The sequence below is a fragment of the Amblyomma maculatum genome, chromosome 2 (genome assembly GCF_055883805.1).
Source record: "Amblyomma maculatum isolate TAMU_Amacu chromosome 2, ASM5588380v1, whole genome shotgun sequence".
In the NCBI taxonomy this organism is placed as follows: Eukaryota; Metazoa; Arthropoda; class Arachnida; order Ixodida; family Ixodidae; genus Amblyomma; species Amblyomma maculatum.
The window spans coordinates 129,336,745-129,358,539 of NC_139345.1; the positions used below are offsets into that span (position 1 = coordinate 129,336,745).

The 21,795-nt window shown below is 45.5% G+C and overlaps 1 protein-coding gene across 1 annotated transcript; it reads left to right on the top strand.

The window, feature by feature from the left end:
* The first annotated feature begins 1,470 nt into the window (after positions 1 to 1,470).
* On the top strand, positions 1,471 to 19,348 carry LOC146199845 (alpha-(1,3)-fucosyltransferase C-like). Its single transcript, XM_084595277.1, has 3 exons — positions 1,471 to 1,677; positions 9,768 to 10,128; positions 18,410 to 19,348. Exons 1-3 carry the CDS (start codon positions 1,503 to 1,505, stop codon positions 19,107 to 19,109), a joined length of 1,236 nt encoding a protein of 411 aa, XP_084451403.1. The 5' UTR covers positions 1,471 to 1,502; the 3' UTR covers positions 19,110 to 19,348.
* The last annotated feature ends 2,447 nt before the right edge of the window (positions 19,349 to 21,795 follow it).

The window sequence follows — 21,795 nt, forward strand, 5'->3', positions numbered from 1 at the left end:
ACAAAACATGGGACCAAATTCTTCCATACGCAACATTCGCGTACAATACCGCGCAACAAGAAACGACGCGGTTCACTCCGTTTGAATTAGTCTTCGGTCGGCACCTAACCACCCCCCTGGATGCTATGCTACCCGTGGACCTCCCTGACACTGAGACTGAACTTGACGTCGATGTCGACACTTATGTTCAGCGTGAAGAAGCGCGGCAACTGGCCAGACAGCGTATTCACCGCCAGCAGCAGGTCGATGCTGACCGCTACAACCTTGGACGCCACTACGTTACCTACCACCCGGGCGACTATGTGTGGATCTGGAAAACCGTTCGTCGCCGCGGGCTGTCCGAAAAGTTACTGCGCCGCTACATCGGCCCTTACCTTGTTGTCCACCGCCTCAGCGACGTAACGTATGAAGTTGCACCAGCCTCGCCGGCTCATTCATCGCACAACGGCAAGCGCAGTGAAGTTGTGCATGTGGTGCGAATGAAGCCACACTGCGAGCGAACCCCCGACTGACTTTCAGGCTGCATGTAGTCTATTCCGTGATGCCAGACACGTGGTGTAACTCTTGAACGCTTTTTCTCCCCGCTCTTCTGTCTGACGGTAACACCGCATCCCGGTAACACCGATGCTCTAGAGGAGGGGGCAGTGACACGTGCATTAGAGCTAGAAGAAGGAGCGGAATGGGACGAAGTTGAAGTGTGGGCCCCGTTCCTGGTGCCCTCGTTCGCTGGCTCAGCTGTCTCGGTGCTATCGCTCAGCGGCCACAGTAGTTGTTTCTGTGTAACAACTGTTACAATATGTTGTCTATTGTGACGTGACAACAAATAATTCGGTGTCATTCCAGAGGATGCGGACGTCACCTTCCAAGACATGCACAGCTTTTATGTTTAGCAGAAATATCCATCCACTATGCTTTGTTCAGTTGAAATCCTACAACCTTGCTGATACCAGAATTTGATACCATTTTACATAACCTTGTGGAATATTGATAGGTGGCGGTCATTTATGCTATGTATCATAGAGAAATGTTGCCAAGGTAACAGAGCGCATACCACTAAACGGAAAGTGAATCAGGAGGCGGCAAAACCTGATGTTGATGAAAGCAATCAGGCAGTTTCGTTGAACAGAGTGGTGCAGCTAAGGACAGAAATGTTATATTGGATGTTATTCTGAGCGATCTTCCTGTGATGCTGGTTACAGTGATAATCATGAAGGAAAGAACCTGCGTGGCAAAACACTTCAGAGTAGATAAATCACTGTGCAGATAAGTTTGGGTTATTAGGTTTAAAATTTTGTTGCCGAACCAGCATGCACCGAAGACTTAAAATTTAAAATTTCGGTTGCCTACCTACGTGTCACAGAAAAAGTTGGCGGACTAGCCTAACTCACATTTTCTGAAAGGCCCCGCGCACTTATGATCATCTCTACTCATATTTTCCTCTAATGTGCTTTATCTTCCTTGCAGAATTCTTACGATCTCTGAAGGGACCGAGGCAGTGGGCGATGCTTTTGTCTGGTGCATGCCTGATACTGTTGCTGATTGTTTACGTCCAATTCTTTCCGTATGCCGGCAAGAGCTACACAGTGCCAGCGCCCATGGCGATATGCGATCACGCTAGTGGGTGCCGTGGGCAAACTGGAACTTGCAACGGCGACGAACTGAAGGCTACCGCTAACGGTGAGTACTTAATATAAACATACGCCATTACGACATCATTGTGCTCAAACAATCATTTCGAGCCATTTGGTTTTCTTGAAAGGTTCTCTGTGCCAGTTCAAGCCTTTAATGAAAACTTTAAGGTTGTGCGGTCTCAACACTACCCCTTAGATACAGTGCGAGTGTGCCTGAGTTTAGACGGAGGCCACACAACATTTGCAGCATGGACGTCAAACAGCGCGACTTAACACTACCTAAGAAAAGAGCTGAGGGTCGCGTAGAAACGGACACATAATACGGCGCTTCATGTCCATCATGCTAATCCCGATCACATAACAGTACATGTTTTCAAGCCTCGATTCTTGTGCAAGGGGCGCTGTTTCTTTGCCATGGTTTTCGAAACCACGCCGCCTTGTGATATCCATCGCACTGGCTTCCCAGAAATGCAGAATGCTAGGCTTCTGCATTCGGAAAAACTTCTCCCATCATCGCTCTGCTATGTCCGTTTCTACTCTTCCCTCTGTGCTCGCTTAGGGCATATGCCACTGCGCTGCCTCATTGCATCGTGCAAGACCAACTCTCCCAATAATTTGTGCTTTCAGTTTTTTACGGCGCTAGCTGCTAAGGCGAAGGTTCGTTGTCAACACGTAGTGGTAGTCGTCCTCGAAAAGAGGGACACGAAAAGCAGCCCATGAAGGAGCAGCGCTCGCAAAAATGCACTAGACCAAAAAGTAAAGGGAAAACCAGTGTGAAAACAAAAAATGTCCCATGCTATGCAGTGTAGCGGTGCCGGAGGGGTGAATTATTTTAATTCTAACCGCAAAGAGTAAAATACAACCCGCGTGGCATAGGCTTTGTTAATTCAGATTAAATGGTATGACAGCTAGTACTTAAGTAAGCGCCTCCTCACTGCCACATGGGGTTTGCCTCAGATGACCTATATTTATCAGAACTTCATGAACTGCGTGTGTAAGAGCGACAGCTCAACCTCCCATTTAAATCTCCTTAAGTGGCGGGACTAGTACATGTATAGCACAGTCAATGCGATTATAATCGATCAATGATAATAAAATTGCGATTACGCTGCCTTCTGTGAAAATCAGCTATAGGGAACTTGGACTTTTTCGTGCTGATGTAATATCGATATCTAATTAGCCAAAATAATACTTAGCACGAAAAGAGGCGACAAGCCTTGGCACCACTTCCCTGCCTTCTGGATTCATTGAAAAGAGTGAATAAAGGCCTCAGAACTTCCTGGGTGCCGAAAAAACTAGCGGTGCATATCAGCAAACATTGTAAACCTTTTTAGCGGGCAAAACCCACATTGGTGATTGCGAAATGTGAATAAATACCAGTGTTACAACGAACCCAATTCCAGCACATCCTCCCTGCAAAAAAAAAAAAAAAAAATGCTGCTACGATGCGAAGAAAAGGGACTCCAGGTAAAAAAAGCAATGATACTACCATATATTCAGTATAAACACGTGCACAGTTTCCTAGTGAGATGAGGCCGTTTTCTTCAGACCACATGCTGAACTCATGGAATACGGCTTCTAGGTAACTGACTAGCAAGCTTTAAAGTTTTAATACCGGGTAATTTTATTACTGTTTAACCAATGAAGGTTTCCTAAAGATACAATTCACAGTCGTCTACATTTTTTAAACAGCATATAAAGCGTTAATACTCGCATATGACTCATAAAGTTCGTTGCTTTTATTCACCTGAAGGTACAGCTCTGCGCTGATCGGGTGTGTCAGAGCTGTACTGTATTGTTCGATTTCAGAGCCCTTGAAAAAACCCGGGTAGTCGAAATTATCCGCAGCCGGCTACTCCGTAGTCCCTCATAGGCATGGTTATTGCCGCTTTAGACAATGAATGCCTTGTACAAAAACCATAAACCAACTTTTGGTCCACGTGCACAGATGGGGCTCCGGTCATTTGCCTCCTCACTTTCGAAATTCGTAAAAAGGCGATCACTTCTCTTTTCCTCGAATCAAGGTTCAAAAAAGACGGGGACAACTAACACAGACGTAGACAGGACAGGCGCTAGACAGGCGCCTGTCCTGTCTACGTCTGTGTTAGTTGTCCCCGTCTTTTTTGCGCTGTCTTCAAGGAAATGCTACCGACTAGCCCAAACCAAACATCTGTTGCAAGGTTCAAACAACTATTTCCCCAGAAAAAGCCTTCTAGCTTCACTAACCAATTGAATAGGCTGTAGTAGCCGGGTTCCTTCGTTCGCTCTTAGTAGCGATGACTATAGAATCCCCTATAAAAAACCTCTATAGAAAACCTTATAGACCTATAGGAACCCCCAAAAAGCATTGAGAGCTTTAAGCATAGTCATTAATGAGCGGGCTAGGTAGAGCTAGGCGCATAAGAAGTCAAGAAAACTGTGGTGGTAGCTGATGTGCGCTAAGTAGCCAACTGTTTGAAAATGGTTACGAGCTACTACGTTGTATAGCCTTTTTTCTGCACAAAAAATAGCATTAGAGGGAAGGGCTTGATATATGGCAGCGCATGAGTGCATCATTAAATTACGTTTTTCTATATTTACGTTTTTACATTTTATATCGTGCCTATATAATGAATTGCAGGATATAAATAGCAAAAACAGGCGTGGAGGACGGGGGGGGGGGGGGGGGGGGGGGGGAATCACCGCAGAAGGTTCGCTGACAGAAATTTTGTTGTCTTACTTAAGCTGGATAAACAAAAATGCCTTTAGAAACTCTCATGGCGGCAATGTTTCCTTGATTTTACGCTGTTCCGGTTTCCCTCTTTTTTGTCTCATCCTTGGTTCAAGTTGTGCGAAATAATTTAGCATATTAGGTCACTGCTCGATTAAGTTTTTGTGTGTTCCAGCCTCGGCGAAATAAGTGCGCAAAGAAGCGGCGAAAATATGCCGCCACATTTTTGCGGCGTAAGCCGTTATACGGCGCACGTGCACCCGAAGCCTTCACGTGCTTCAGGTCCAAGATCACCGATTAAAGGAGCAACGAACGAATGATACGAAAACAAAATGGCCGTGATAAAACAAGTAAGGGAAAATATGACGGAGAGGATACGCAGCGACGTTGCCGCGGACATTGATATAGTAAGAAAAAAGAAGAGAAAACAAGGGCGCGGCGTCTTTCTTATTGCTTGAATCCTCGGTAGAACACAGCGTTGAGCTCTCAAATAATGTTATCACCGACACGAGCGATGACAAACGCCTTTTGCTCTCAACATCTCATTCTTAGTTTTCTGCCTGAGCCTTTTCATCCGCGATTACAGCAAGGAAGCGTAAGTGCTCGGGAGCGTAAAGGCAAGAGAGCTTTGTCAGGGCTCCTTCTGCACGAGGGCAGTAAACGAGACATTAGAAGGGTGCTTAAGGTTCACCTTATGAGTTGACGCAACAGGGTCTTAAACGCTGCCTTTTCACTGCACAATTTTCATTTTCATGCTTGTAATATTTAAAATTCACTTTGTTTTCAACGTGGGGTGTTTGAAACTCTTGCGCGACGATGATGTGGCTTTGACACCATGATCCTGTCGAGCTTTCAAAATGTTCTACCTGCCGCTATCCGCACCTACGGAGGTGCGGACAGCAACAGCTATTCAATGGAACGAGCTTGTAGAAAGAAATCGCCTCTCTAGCAAGACCTATGTGCGGCGATCAACAAGGGCCCAGCAGCGCCGGCCTCAACACTTAAAAAGCGTATCCTAAACCTTCAGAACTGATTTGGCAAACGAAGTTAATGCTAGGATAAGAGGCACTGCAGTGAGAACATACACGAAGACAAGCGGGAACCAGCGGCCCTGCAATGTTTAGCCCGTATGTACAGCTGGTCAATTGGCTGGTCTTGTCATGACTGAAATAACTTTCGAAAATATCATGCATGCATACGAACTTGTGTACATTATTCAATGTATTAATGCTTTTTGTTTCGCCCCGCTGGGGTGGCGCAGTGGTTACGGCGCTCGACTACTGTTCCCAAGGACGCGGGATCGAATCCCGGCCTCGGCGGCCGCTTTTCGGTGGAGGCGAAAAGCAAGGCGCCCTTGTGCTGTGCGATGTCAGTGCACATTAAAGAACCCCAGGTGGTCTAAATGTCCGGAGTCCTTCACTACGGCGTCTCACATAGCCTGAGTCGGTTTGGGACATTAAACTCCACAAACCAAACCTAATGCTTTTTTTTTTTATTCTGAAGTTCAAGACAAATTATTTTTTGTTTCTTGCGGAGGCTATATTGTATAAAAGTATTACTCGAATTTTTTCCACTACGGTTGAAGGCGGGGATCATTGTGGCACAAAATGATCGGCTTCTGGTTATCGAGTTTAGATGAAGGACATCCTTATACCTCCAAAACATTAATTGCATCGATGGCTCCTATATCGGTGACGACCGTAGTGCTATAAATAAATATCACGCTTCCATTTTTGCGCCACTTACTGGGCCGATAATTCATGTTGGAGTGCAAGCAGGCCCTGTTCCCGAAGCGTGTCTTGCGATCCCTTCTGTAGACGAGTAGGTGCTGTGGTTGGTACGGAGTGAGTTGCTAGCTGGGGTTGCCATGGACGAGATATAATGTCGAGCGAACGTAAATTTGGTGAAGACTTCGTCACAGGCGCGCATTTTCCCATTTGTTTAGGCCGGCCCTATTTTGGAGACGTAACTCAACGCAGAGGGTTCCAACCCACTCAACGCTCCTTGTGTGCGCGGTGCTTGCGATCGCGAATTAGTCGGTGCTTTCACGTAACGGCGATCCCTAACTGTGACAAGGAAACAGCGGCAGACAGCTACGCCACCATGTTCATTAGGATTCAATGGCTACCCTCATCGTTGGGGCACGACGAACAGAAGCAAATGCAGATGGGCGCTGCGTGTGTCGACGTCCGCCTCTCACAAAACACACGCTGTAAAAGAAAACAGTGCAAAAAGACGTAAGGATTAGGCGCGCATAGTGCCCGCGTGTAAATCATTACGCCTAAGCTGATGTTCGCGTTGTACTCAACAAGCATCAAAATTTGTCAGGTTGTACTTAAATGACGCGCTATCCCTCAGTGCTCACTGTGCAGACAACGTAAACGGGACCTCACTGCATAAAAGTGCATGTAAGCATGAAAGAGGCAGCTGCATGCTTAATGTGCTTGCGGTCGCTTTTCTCTTAAATCTACATCTTTTCTTAAAAAAACCTAGCACCACAAAAACGAACACTGTCTTCCAAAACAGGCAGTACTTGAACAACTGCAAGCTTGGATCTATTTATGAAGGTGCAATGCTGGGAGTTATGCACATAACAAAACGCCCTTAAATGTGAAGATATTCCTTTGTGGAGATATAGCCGTCTGAATTATTTCACTTCTTTTGTTGTCTTTCAGAAAAAAATACAATGAAAATGAGTCATAGGTTACATGCAAACCAGTCAATCAAAGGCACTACAATGACCGCATTTATAACGAATGTTCGCTTATTACGAACGAGGACGGTGCAGTCAGCAGGATACGCATTAAGGCGTATGACACGGTATTTTGAATAGGTGAACGACCGTGGTCGCGCCAATCAATTATAACAAATGAGGCGATGCCAAAAATGGCCTTTCATCGAAAAATGTGCTCACCCAGTCAGTGCAGAGACGGAACAGCGCGTCTAAGATCTCCTACTTCCTCCCAGTCAAAGTGCCGAGCTCTCTAGACGCTATAAAAACAAGGCATTACAAGTGCAGCTGCCATCATTCAAGCGTCCACCAACAGGCTGGAAGATCAAATGGTGCCTGTGTGGGTGCCGCCTCAGGAAAGAGTTTCTAGGAGATGTACAGTGGAATCCTGGTCAGTGCGAGGCACTGACGGCTTTAAAAGCGGAACTACTACGCATGGCCAACGGTGCATGACGGTGGTTTTAGCAGTCTGAACACCTGTCACTAACTTTGTCTTCTTGACCATGCTAGTCAAGTGGCTTGCGTCCCCCGCCAAGTAGGACTTCCGCCTTCTGCGCTCCTGCCGCTGGCAGTAGTCCGTAGAAAGCAAGTACGCTGTCTCACCCTTGTGTAGAGGATTCAGCAGAGCGCACAAATCAATGAAAACTCAAATGGGACATTAAAAGAGGGTGCTCGGCTAAAGTGCCCCTTTTGGCTTAGCTTGCAAGGTTATAGGCAATACTTCCTGGAATATGTTGCTCCAGAGCTTTGGAATTGTAGCAAGGATTCATTTGCATATCTAAGCGCTTCATCCTGGTGTATGGGATGCATGTTTTACCCATAGATTTGCAATTACATATACCTTCGCACTCATCGAAGATTGAAAACAAGAATGACAACCTACCAATAGTGCCATGAACATTTGCGTGCCCTTCGGTATTATCGCGCACCGACAGGTGATGATCGTCTGCTAGGGGCTACTTCTGGAGCATATTACTGCTCTGACTAGATTAAAAAGACTAGATCAAAAAATCACTGCGGTTTGAAATTGCCTTCCCGAGCAGAATTGCGGAGGCAACGAATTACGAAGGTTTGCTCGCCTAAGGCGATCAGCCTCTGCTCGGCTCAACCTCTCCATAACTGACTGCATCGGTACCGGCGCGATGCCACATATATACACCCCGCGCATGCGCAGTGGCTCCGGCGTATCAGAAGAGCAACGACGTCACTTCGCATGCGTGGCGCGGTGGAGGCGGCACCCCTGAGTCACGGCGCCACGGAGCAGTCAGCTGTGGCTCCGGCGCGCCAGCTGTGCACCGTGTGACGTCACTTCCGCCTGGCGTAGGCACAGCTGGCGCGGCGGTGGCGGCGGCACCTCTGAGTCGCCCGCGCAGCGGAGGAGACAGCGGTGGCTCCGACGCGGCTCTACAGCTATGCTCCGTGAGACGTCACTCGCTCCTCGCGCATGTGCAGCTTGGCTCATCGGGGGCTTCACGAAATTGCCCACCAACTACCGCAGTGTTGCTTCCGCAACAAAACCTGGCTTGATGCTCCCTGCTTTTCAATTAACAGAAATGAACAGTGGATTCGAGAATTTGTACGTTTTGGCTGTAATAGAGCAAACTCATTCAATATGAAGTTCAGATCAAATGAGCACCATCCGCGCTAACGTCAGGTAGGTTTCAACTAAGGTCCAGATTATGGAGATGCTGTTGCATTGGCTGCAGAATGAAGAAGATAATTTATTGCTGAACTTCAAAGCACTTTAGCTTTCACTGTTGCAAGCGTTGATACCTCTTCAAAGTTCGGAAGCACTTAGGATGTGCGCAGCGCGTTTTTTGAAAGTCAACATTAGCCTCAAAATATAGCATTAGGCCGTTATATTATCCGGCGACTGCCCAAGGCACTTGCCATTGTCGCAAAAGATGTTTTTTGTTTTCTCTTTTCCTGTTTGTGAATACTGCAATCTTCTTGTCTCGTCTCAGGAGAGAGCGCTCAAATATACATGAACCAATTTGCGATCCAGCAAAGCAGTTCTCATGGAAAGCTATGAATAAAAAGTAATGAAAACACAAAAATAGTAAGCACAGGAGCTTTTTACCTAAGATAGCAGGATGGGGAAACGTTCAGCGGCTACAAATTAGATATAGAAGCCTGTACGCGATGCTGCAATGAAAATACAATTCTAATTACAACGCCAAAGTTTAACCCTCAAGAACTTCGACAAGCCTACTAGACAGATCGTTTGGCGATACTGTGGCGTGCGGGGGCGCGTACTGTAAAATATTACACTATGCCAATAATTTCAGCTCATATTCAGAGGGCTATGACTAAACTAAACGGGAAATTTAAGTAGGACACAGTTTATGGACACACGTTTGCTCAATTTAATTCCACTTTGTCGACAGGCTGGAAACACTCGAAAAGATTATCTGCTAAGGAAGTAACTCAAAATTGCTCCACTCTATGTGACATACAATTTCAAGGGTATGCCCTGTATATGGGAAACATACAGTCCACTCAAATAAATTTTTGCGCGGTTGTCCTTTGGAGGACGGTGCCCAAGGAATACATCCTACGAAAAAGGATGACGAATACCGCATTCCATTTTAAAGATGGAAACTACGATTAATTTAACGAAGCTTCAGCTAACGAGAAATATGTTATTCAATGTCCCTGGTAAAAACCACCATGTATTTTTTTAATCCTTTCACAGGCGGTATGATGGAAACGTTGGCTTGGAAATCGTTCCACCACCGTTTGACGCCGCCCGATCTGCCGAGGATCCTCTTCTGGACTAAAGCTTATGGCGTCTGGTTTTGGCCTTTAGAGGAAGAGAATCCTGAGAGCCGGATCACACGTTGCCCTGATCGCTGCCATATGAGTAACGACCGTCGTACTTTAAATATTAGCGACGCCGTAGTCTTCCATGGCTACGACATTAACACAAGCTTCATGCCAGAGCAAAGGAGCCCATTTCAAAAGTGGGTCTTCTGGTCCCTCGAGCCTCCTTGGCTAACCCCTCTGGACACATTCAAGGGTCTCACCGAAACCTTCAACTGGACCTTTACCTACCGGTAAGTTCCTCTGTGCTTCAGTGCCATCTTTTGGAAGAAAACAAAGCAAACTTATATAGCATAAAATCTTAGTAATTCAAGCTTCTTTACTTGCTTGGGGAATCCTGATAAGCCTTGCTAAAGGAGCAGCCGTATAAATCGCGAACGCAAGTTAATGTAGTTGACATGGAGGTTGACACCTTTGAAGCAGCTAAGCTCAACCTGGTTAATACTGACCGAATAAGGGAAGGGGAGGGGTGTTAATCTGTAGCTCTCTATGGCTTCTACATCAAGCAGTTGTCCATATGTCTGTATTTAGGCCTCCGTTTCACGGTCCAAGGTTACCAGCGCACTTCTAATTGCATGCAGAAGCAGGCACTGCCATATTTGATGCATTGCTACGGATCCGCATGCATCAATTCCAACCATTATGATGGCCGCTGAGACGAGAATCGATCAGCTATCTGGTGGTCCTTTTAGGTAGCTCCTTTTTGGTGCTTAAGCAAAACGTTTCGACCAGCTAGTTGGTACATGAACTCATTGAGTGTTAAGCGCTGAAATATTTACCGCAGAAAATTGTAAACAGGATAGGACAGAAGCGATTCTTTGCTATTATCTCTCCGTTTTCCCGCGATCGTTTTTTTTTTTTTTTCAGGGCTAAGCACTTATATATTGTTACGTACTCAGTACGTAACGGGGGTGTTTATTGGTAGTTTAAAGCGCTGCGAGTCACGCAAGGAACACCAGCACACACCACTGTGTCTTCCGTTTCTTCTTCTCTCTAGCCTCTTCTTCCTTTCCTGACGCCCCGAAGCACGTGACACTTCGCCCCTCGCAGACGAAGCCCCATGACAAGCAGTTTAAGGAAGGTGCCGGGGATGGAACCTTTTCAGCCGAGCCACATGCACCACCTGGGTCCGGCGTGAGCATCGGCCACTTTCGGTGCGGCGTGAAATTACATAGTTCACGTCACTCAGGCGCTCCAAAACGACAAAAGGGCCGCTATAACGAAACAGCAGCTTCTGGACTAAACCACACTTGCGCAGCGGCGTCCACAGCAACACTAAATCACCGGGCACATAAGAGACATGTGGGCGTCGGTTGCCATAACGCTCCTTCGAACGTTCCTGTGAGTCTAGGATGCGGAGGCGGGCAACGCGGTGGGCTTCTTCGACTCGACATAAAGTAGTGGCGATAGAAGGCTCGTTGTGAAGGAAGAAAGGAAGGATGGTATCAAGACAACTGCGGGGAACTCGAGCATACAGGAGGTAAAACGGACTGTAGCCAGTCGTCTCATGCTGTGCAGTGTTATACTCGAATGTAATAAAAGGGGGGATTTCATCGCAGTTCTTGTGATCAGAGTCCACGTACATCGCCAACATAGTGGTCAGAGTGCGGTTGGTCCGTTCAACAAGTCCATTCGATTGCGGGGTATACGGCGTTGTATGACGGTATTCGCAGGTGCATAGACGAAGGAGTTCTTCGATAACTTCAGCAGTAAATTGGCGCCCACGGTCACTGATCAAAACTCGAGGAGGGCCATGGCACAGGACGAGAAATAGCAGAAGAAATAGGGATACTTCGTAAGCAGTGGCTGAGGGTATTGCGGCTGTTTCTGAATATCGAGTGAGATGGTCAACACATACCACTATCCACCGGTTACCGTTAGAAGATCGCGGAAAAGGACTCAAAAGGTCGATGCCCACCTGCTCAAAGGGTGTGGTCGGAGACGCAATAGGGTGCAGCGGTCCAGGTGGACGGGAAGTAGGGAGCTTCCACTGCTGGCACTTGACGCAACTGGCTACATAGCGCTGAATGACTTGACGCATTTTCGGCCAGTAAAAGCGGTCCTCAATCGGGCGAGAAATTCCAGCATCAATCGAATGATGGATGCGAGAATTTGGAATCGGTGGCTGATGATCTCTGGCGAAGTCGAAAACCGCAACATGCTTGGAGAGCAGGTCTGTCAAAATTCGGCGCTCCTGTGCTCCCAACGCTGTGTTTATCATTGCCTGGATTCGAGACTCTGCAAAATGAGTTGTTTTCTCTTCAGGAACATGGTTACTTAGTGCTGCCACGTAATTCGACACACCTTCCTCGTAATGAGCGAGCCTCATGCCACGAGGCAATATGTGTCGTCCCATGTCAATCTTTTTTCATTTTCAACCCAGAATGCTCTCTGCTTCTCCTCTTGTGAGGGGTTACTCCGTTTCCGATCATTGTCCGGATAGATGCGCGTGGTCGCAGCCTATGCAATGGAGACTCACAATATGCCGCTTGTGAGAAGGCTCCGAAAACATGACCTCAGGATCGCGAAACCTCCTTTCACTTTGTTCACTTAAACGTGTTCTTGGTCTTTTAGGTGCTACATATTTGTGCATGTGATCAAATATTGCAATTAGGATATGCGCGGTAAACAGTGTGGTGGTGCAAAAGATTATTCCTGCAAAATAGGCTATGCTTGTGACAGCTGCGACAGAGACCATGCAGCGACTTCTATTGCCAGCCCCTTCCGTGTGAGCATCATACATCAACGAACACCTTTCATAATGGTCCCTAACCCTAACCGACCAACTAGCCTAGGCCTGGAAGTGGCACGTTCTCTGCGTGGAAATTGGATGTTTTCGTGTACTCAGCGAGAAGTGCCCCACAGACAACTGATTCCACGAAAACACAAAGGGCCTCGTCGTGTAATTGAGTTGCTCGAGCTGCTTCATAAAATGTCCCATGGTTCTCAGCACTCAGATCACGGCCAGAAAACGGCAAGAAGGACTCATAAGTGACAAGATAATCAGCTATCCTGGACAAGAGCTTGTCCAGTACACATTTTTGTGCACCTGACCAAGTGTGTCGAACGACTTAAGGTGTTAAAAAATCACGTTGTGTTGGGCTCCTACTTTTTGATTGAGACCCTGCGTTCACATGTTCCAGAGATTGAGCCTGATGACCCGAAAAAATTTCTTCAGCCTGGGGTTTTTTTTTAGTTCATGATTGCTGCCTTTGATCTTGATATCTGCTGTTCCGGCTCACAGAGCTTAAACTGCCAAAAGGGCCGCTTATGTTGGAATAGAATTGAGCGGGGATTGTAGATTGATAAGCGCAAGTGCAACTATTCTTGAAAGGAGCTAGTGTTCAAGTGCTGTCACTCTGAGCAACTGGCCTGCCAGGCGGGAGAAATTGTACTGCAAATGTCGGCCATAAAACTGCAGCAAAAATATTTTTCCTGCAGACAGTAGCATGGTTTTACACTTACAGGACAATTATACGCGTCTCAGTTAACATCATATGCCTTTTCGCGTAATACATTTATGTAGCAATTGTGAAGATATAGCTCGGCTTTCCATCTCACTCTGTTAATTGCTTCGGGATACGCGTCTCCCTAGCATGTGTTTTTCGTCTTACGCTCTTTAACACGGTAATGGCTGGCCTTCCCGATTCAGCGCAGGAAAATTGCAGGCTTGGGCATATGTGAATGCCTGCTGGCAACATTTCTTTTTTATCTCCGGCAACCAATGCAAACGATTGGTCATGACCACTCGATAGGCCCACTTTCGGTAAAATATTACCGTCACTCTGTGTGACAATTGTTACAGTGCGTTAAAAACGTCGACCTCGTCCAGTTACCAGGTATTCGAAGACGTTATGTTCAGTTTAATAATTCTAGACCTTGATTACTCTGCCAAGCTCTCGATCATTGATATGCACTTTATGTACGTCGTTAATATCTGTCTTCAGCGGCGATGAACTGTAGACTCGAATGTCAGATCTCTATCTTCGCCTTCTAATTTGATCCGATGAATCCCAACTGAGCAACGAGGAAACCGCTATTCCTAAAATCACTAAACAAACAAAGCATCTGTCGTATAATGTACCAACAACCTTTACTTTGGCCCTCGATTTCACACCTTGACCATTTCGAAGTTTGTAGAGGGGTATATATAGCTCTTGGAGCTATATATACCCCTTCATAATGTTTCATAATGTTTACTAATGAAACCTGGCCGCCATTTAGAGATAGCTAGCCGAGCATTTCTGCCGCGGTTCATAAAGGATTCTGTATGCAGAGCCTACTTTGAATTTAATACAATTAGTTCGAATGAAAACAAGCGATTGAAACCACCCTGCTCGTTTGCGATCTTCGACTGTACAATCACTGGAAAATATTGTGCTACTGAAGACTGCCTTGTAGATTTTTAATCCTTACATAAAACCAAGTTCATTCGAGCAGCTGATCGGACAAATTGAGCTTCAGCTAGTTAGGCATTCTAGCATTGACATTCCATCATGTTTCAGTGGCTACCCAGCCATTCCGGTATATCATAAATGAAAGCGTTGACACAGAAGATAAACTCGTCCATGCTGACCAGGCTTCCATACAAATCTATTTCTCTAGGCATGAGGCTGTAGTCACTTATTCAGTGCACAGCGCTATGCAATTACACTGGAACAGTGGGATCAGTGTGAGCCACCAGCAAGACTTCGTCTATGGCCTTGATGAAGGTATACTACTTCGCCTACCATCTAAAGTTAACAGACAAAGAACTCTGCTCCATCAGTTACGGCTTGGTCTAGCGTATACAAAAAAGCTACCTTTATAAGATCGAACTTGAAGCCAGCCCGAAATGTTTAAAGTGTAATGTTCGAAAGAAAATATGTCCCGTTATTTGCCTGTGGCCTCACCATATACTGACGATAGAAGGGCTATGGACACTGCACTCAGGTTGTTAAACAGCCGCTTTTTTTCTGAGAAAGCTGCTCTAGATGTCACGGCAAAACTGTCTGATAACTGGCGTACGATGAAGCCCCTCCAAGTTTTTATGAGAAATAGGTGACTCTAGATTCCCGCCTTTGAAGTTCGCGTGCGGTGTGCTGTTGGCGAAGAAACGTTTATAGTGCGCACCTAACGTGCATATTTATTTCTCCTCCAACATGTGAAGACGTTTCTGCTGCAAATAGGCGAATGCGAATTTTGAATTTGTTCTGTTGCAGCGATGTGCGCTTTTAGCGTTTGTGCCTGCATGTTAATATACACAGCTCCTGTCTGCAACCTTACCGGTATACGTGCATATGTATTGATGACTGGTATCTGCGGTAGATATGTGCGTAGAGCTTTTTCTGCCATTCTGGCGCAGTGCGAGCGGTGTTTCCCGAGTGACGTAGACCCCCACAAATAATTTCCTTGAAGTATGGCATCATTATTCTCTATTCGCCCTCAACCTCTCTTTTACTCTCTTTTTCCTCTTACCTGCGTGGACGTGTAAAATGGATCGGGCATCGTTTTCACAATGTCCCGAATGTGGTGTGTAAGAGGATATAGGTAGTTATCTCGTGGTACAGGCACAATACGGAATGGTTTGTGTTGTTACATTGCTCGCTTTCCTCAAGAAGACACGAGTGCCCCACAGTTCCCTGTAAGACATTATCTGTCCATGCGAAAACCAGTTATGTAGAAGGAAGGCTACTTCACTTCAAGTTTTTCCAGGACATCGACTCCAACACTTTGGGACGTAAACCCCACAAACCAACCATCGACTCCAACTTACGACAGCAGTTAACTATGACTATTATATTTGCTTATCTTTACAGCGTTGTAGATCAGCCTTAAATTGGGTAATGATCATAAAATTACAATGGCATTATGGTACAGCAATTGCCTGCAGATTCCGTAAGTCACATCTCTCTTGCAACTTCAAAATGGCTTAACCTAGACCTGAAATACGTCAAGGCTTCCTTGAAAATAAACTTTTTTGGAAAACTCGGACGCATCTATAGTTTTTAAAGAGAGAACTGGACTTGATCGTGAAGCTTAACAGTCCGAAGCGAGAATGTGCTATTACGGACTCCATAGTAGGTGGCTCCTGATTACATTCGGTCACCGGTGTTTCTTTAACGTACTGCATCGACATACACAGCACACAGATGCGTTCAGTGTTTCTCCTCCATCGTAACACACTGCCACCACTGGAATTGCGCCAAGGGCCCATGCATAGTGAAGTCCGGCGTAGAGAAGGAACAATTTCACACTTCCGACTGTGTGCGCAGAGACAATGGCATTTCAGCACCGCCGCGGAGGCACAACGGTCAGGGTGCTCCCCTGCAGAACCTAAGCACACGAGATCGAATCTCAGCCGCGGCGGCCGCATATCGATCGAGGCGAAAGGCTAGGCGCCGTGTGCTGCACGATGTCAGTGCATGTTAAAGATCTTCAGGTGGTTGAAATTATCGAAATTCCCCATTACGGAGTACCACATCGCCTGAGTCGCTCTAGGGCGTTAAACCCTACAAAAGAAAAAAACAGAGGTGGTTGAATTTTTCGGAGCCCTCCACTGTGGCACCTCTCATAGTCTGATTCGCTTTCAGACATTACATGCCACATACAAAAAGTAATTAAGCTGGCTTCAAATCCCGTTCCTGTCACCCCATTCGGGCCATTTTGCAGTGTGAGCCACATTTGTTACCGTTTTAAAGGGGCTCACAGCATTACCAGTGAGGCAAGAAGTAATTAGATGAAGCCATGACCCGCATTCAATGAAGCCACTGCAGAGCGAGAGTTGGAGTGCGCGAGCCCGCATCACACGTGCAGATCTCTCCAATTTGGATTTCTGGAGCTATTACCAACTCAAATAAAACTATTCGCCTACCAAAACTATTAGTGGCCCGGGAGGCCTGTGACCCTGCAGGGCAAATGTATTGCTTCAGGTTGGGCAATGAACTTCCCCCTAAGATGATGGTAATTTTGTTAAAGGGGGACGTTATATCTATTTTGGGTTGTCTTTTACAAGATGTGGCAGATTGAAACTGTATGCTAGGCAGTATATGTAGAATATAAGGGGCGAAAGATAAGGAAATATTGCAGCGATTCGCAATACCCGTGTACGAAAGCCAGATTTCGCAAGGTAAGTAGAACGCGGAAGCCTTTCTCACTCCAAAGGTGGAGCTTAAATGTTATTTTCTTTTAATACGGTCGCGCTCTTAAAAAAATATTTTTGCAGATAACCATCATTGAGGTCATCTGCAGGTTGGTCGTCTATGAGTCGATCCTGCTTATTGCCGCAGTTGAGTGACTAAATTGACCGTTGCGTAACCCGCCGTTAGGACCTCGCCTGTTTGTATGACGTTCCTCTAGAGGCATGACGCCCTGTACTCACCACACTTGTCTAGCTGTATTTTATTAATTCATCTTTGGTGCTCTCAGCTCCAAGGTTGCAGGAAGCTACTCTGCTATATATCAGGTACGAGGGCAAAATCATCAAGCAACGATTGATGTCAAGTATTAAATATACAATGCCTTCCACGCAGATTTAGGCATCTTCGTTCTGGGCTGGAGGTTCCTAGAAAGCGACTGTGCTGTGACCTATGCTATGTGCTGCTAGGGCCGGGTCACCAAGCAGCAATGCAGTAAGCGCCGAATACAATGCCAAATATTAGAGATACAATGCCTTTATTGAATGTTTAAGGGTCTTTGCTCTCGGCTTCATATCTGGAGAAAATACCTCTGCTATATGACGAGAGTGAGAATCAGGAGGTCAAATAGCGATGTCTTCAGCTCAGCGCCAAGTAGTGAAGCAATAGTGCTTTTTGCGCAGATTCATGTTTGTTTCACGCATGAAAAATTTTGAGTAAATGGTGATATGATGGGCCTGAGGGCTATGTTGTCCAGCAGTACACTTGAGGTTGGATTAGTGTCAACTACTAGTGGAGCAAGCATGCCTTCCGCGCAGCATTAGGCGTCTTCTTTCACGGCTAAAGGTTTGAGGAAGACGACTGCTCTACACAGGAACGCGGCGGTCAAGTCTGAAACAGTGACCTCAGCTCACTAGTTCTAATAAAAGAAGTAAATGCTCCCACGCAGATTTGAGCCAATTACTGGCTTCATGACTCAATTGTATTACGTAATACTGTGGGCATATTTTTTATGTGGATTATCCTTTATGTTTTCCCCGGAAGCCAGTTTTTGTCCAGTAAACGGCGCGCATAATTTTTCTCTTTCGCAACGATAAGAATGGTATCTGATTTTTTTTTATATTTCATCTATTCATGGGTGCATAGACAGATGAAAACAGAGTAAGTTTTGAGCAACAACGTTTCATTTTGGTACGTTTAAGGTGTCCTTTGAACAGAATTGCCCACAGCATACATGGTCATGACATGTCTACCTTTGTGCATGTTTACGTGGTGTTATTGTACTGGTGAGTTGTGATGCGTTGTTTAATAATTACTCTAATAAGTATATGGAATTGTTATGCAATAAACGTAGAAAATGAGCTCACGTTTCATTCCGCCTTTTTCTGCTCATTCGCAGGCTCGATTCCGACATCCTAGAACCCTATGGCAACTTCACCCTTCAGAATTCCGGTCGTGATATGTACCCCAATGACACCCTGAGGCGTATCTGGCAAAGCAAATCTAAGATGGCCGCTTGGGCCGTGAGCAACTGCGACACACCCGGGAGACGTGAAGACTATGTGATCGAGCTGAAGAAGTACATACACATAGATGTGTACGGAGAATGTGGTGACAAGGAGTGCCCTCGCAGCAAGGAGGACTATTGCTACCGCTCTTTTGCCAAAAACTACTACTTCTACTTCTCCTTCGAGAACTGTATCTGTAAGGATTACGACACAGAGAAACTCTTCAAGGTACTCAAGTACGATATTGTCCCCGTGGTATTTGGCGGGGCCAACTACAGGCGCGTGGCGCCACCGGGGTCGTTTATCGATGCCCTGAGTTTCAACTCACCCAGGGACCTTGCGGTCTACCTTAAAGAAGTGGCCAGTAATTTCAGCCTATACAGTAGGTACTTCGAATGGAAAGGCAAGTATGAAGTGTGGCACTGGACCTTCTTCTCTTTCTGCGCCCTCTGCCGGAAGCTGCACAGCAATTCTTTCAGGGAGAAATCTATTGTCCCAGACCTACTTCACTGGTGGAACACTTCTTCGAACTGCCGGGCCTTTAACCGGTATACTAACACTTTCGACGAATTACCGTGGTCAGTTCTATAACTGTGCCTCATGAGCTGAACTCGACACTAAACATTTCGAACAACGCGACGAGGAAAAGCAGCAATACCTTCAAAATGCTGGCAAATCGACCACACTACATAGTCCCGAAGCCACTGGTTCCAAATTGCAGCCTTGCTCAAGAATATACAAGAGTGGGAGCAAGTGCACGGGCTTATAAAGGTGTCCTTTCTGTTCACTTTCTACTTATATTTTCACGAAATTTGATCATATGAATAAACATGCCCAGTTGCAAGTACTCGGAGCTTTATTCCATACACAATATCTCTTTATTACCCTTGACGCTTCTCTAAGCCCCGCCTTGGTGATGCAGGGCTTATAGCGCTCGACTATTCTGCTCAAGGATGCGGGATCGAATCCCGGACGTGGCGGCAGCCTCGGTGGTGACAAAAACCAAGGTGCCCGCGTGCTGCGCGATGTCATTGCATGTTAGGAAACCCCAGATAGTCCAAATTTCCGAAGATCTGCCCTACGGCGTCCCTTATGGCCTGAGTCGCTGTGGGACGTTAAACCTTATAAGCCAACCAACCAGCTTCTCTAAAGCAAGTGAGAAGTGCGCTGAGGCGCAAGTCAAGTATAATCCGCCATTACCCGGTTCTAACTAAATGCAGACGTTTATGTGGCTCTATTTGTTTTGCGCGCATTGCTTCCAAAAGGGAATGTATTGGGGAGGGGAATAAACTACAAAAAGTACAGTGAAATATGATTCAAAGCAAAGGAAATGAAGGCAACAATAAGGAAAAAATTGCACCCGTAATCTGACTCACAGATGTACACGCGCGTCGTTCAAATGCTTGAGGGAAAATTATATGGTATTTACACACTATCATCTGACTGTGTCAAGAACTGTTGTAACATATTAGACTGGAAGTAATATTAGCTAATTTATGTGTAGCATAAATAGCACATTGTTTAATTATGCATTTTTTTCAACCTTTAACGAGTTGCGATGTACCACTGTGCGTGAAGACAATATAGAAATTTTGCATATTCTTCTCATTTTCTGCAAGTATTTATTATGTCTAGGGGGCCAAAAGTAAGCTGAAACCATCGACAGGACGTGCTATCCCTAATGCAGGTGACTAGTTTGCGGCTTAATGAGATGTATTTTGTATAGGAGGCCAGCCCATTAGGTCTTGTAATCTAATGGAAAGAATTTCAACGCAGCACAATCGTGAATTATTGACGTAATCCTGAAACATACGACACAAAATTAGACCATACCAATTAAATGATATAGACAGTTAGGGCCGCCGTATTGACCTTACTCTAATAAGTTCAAAATGTGCAAAACTTTAGACCACCGTTGTTTCACTGTTCGTTCTTACCGCCGGCAAAATTGCAGGCAAGCTTCTCCAATTCGGAACTGGACTCAATCATTTCTCGACGAACTGCTACTTTCGTCCATAGCTGCTGTTTCGACAGGGAACGTGGGTGAATGGCACATCATGTGATGATAACTCCAGTTCAGACATCATGTGCAGCAATATATCAACACCAAATGCAAAACAATTGCTGTCCTGCGCATGAGCCTAACCGTTGTTTATTTGTCCATTATTCTCAGAGTATTCCGTCCGTTCTGTGACTTAATTTAAAACTGGTTCTGAGATGAACGTCATGTTTAAATAAATAAAAGTACTAAGATAATACAAAAAACATTAATTTAGTACGTCAATGACCATGCATGCAATTTTAAGTTATCAATATTTTATGAAAGAACTGTGCTTTACAACGCTACTTTTAATTTCAGCAGGAGACTTGTGGCTGGATATTTTATTCATTTCCCATATTAATACCCAGCTGCCTTTATTTCTTTCATCATTAAAAGTTCAGTCACTGTCATATATCCAGGAAGCCATAGACTTCGCGCTTTAACAAGAAAGCTGCTTTAGCGCCCTGGCGCATGATGTAGAACAGTGTGGAAGTTTGGGCATATCGGTATTGGTCCATGGTGTAAAAGAGAGCGAAACGACGAAAACGGACAAAGGGTAAGAACTCAATCACAAGCGCTAATGGTGGTGTTCGTTTCGCTTTGTGGTGGTGGTATCGCTTGTGGCCTGTGTTTCTGTTCATTTTCTGTTGGATTGGTTTCGCACATTTTTTTTTTTTCGTAGTAAAAAAGTGTAATTGTTTAGAAACTAAACAAAATGAGCTAGCTACGACTGCCAACTCGAATATTCTTATTACATTTTGCAGCTCTCCGGATGATATTACGTGATCTGCCCAAAACATCCTAACAAGTACTAAATTTATGTTTATATAACTGCCAAAACTGTTAATGCAATGGTACGAAATTAAGCGAGAACTTATTTCCAATATAACAATATTGAGGACGCTCACGCTTCTTGTTCGAAAATGTTAGCTTGAAAGTTCCGGTTCGAACCCACTGTTGCACATGACATCTAAAGTCACTTTGCAACATGAAATGATGAACGCGTGTTATGAGTTGAATAACCTCAATCTCTCCTGTTAACTGCACACAGCAGAATTAGCTTCAACAATGTTTATTTTTGAGCAAATTATAGTTACACTAATACACCGGTGCCTTACAGCCTCTGTCGCGTACAAACCGAACCAGAGATAGTTAGAAAGTCGGCGTTCAAAACAATACAGTAAATACATTAGTAGAACTTATACACTGCCATGCCGTCAGCATAGAGGAAACATT

Excerpts from the sequence above, each read along its gene's own strand:
- LOC146199845 (XM_084595277.1), top strand. The coding sequence starts at position 1,503 with ATGCTTTTGTCTGGTGCATGCCTGATACTGTTGCTGATTGTTTACGTC. Across the intron at positions 1,678-9,767 it reads ACTGAAGGCTACCGCTAACG|GCGGTATGATGGAAACGTTG; the intron begins GTGAGTACTTAA and ends ATCCTTTCACAG. Across the intron at positions 10,129-18,409 it reads AACTGGACCTTTACCTACCG|GCTCGATTCCGACATCCTAG; the intron begins GTAAGTTCCTCT and ends GCTCATTCGCAG.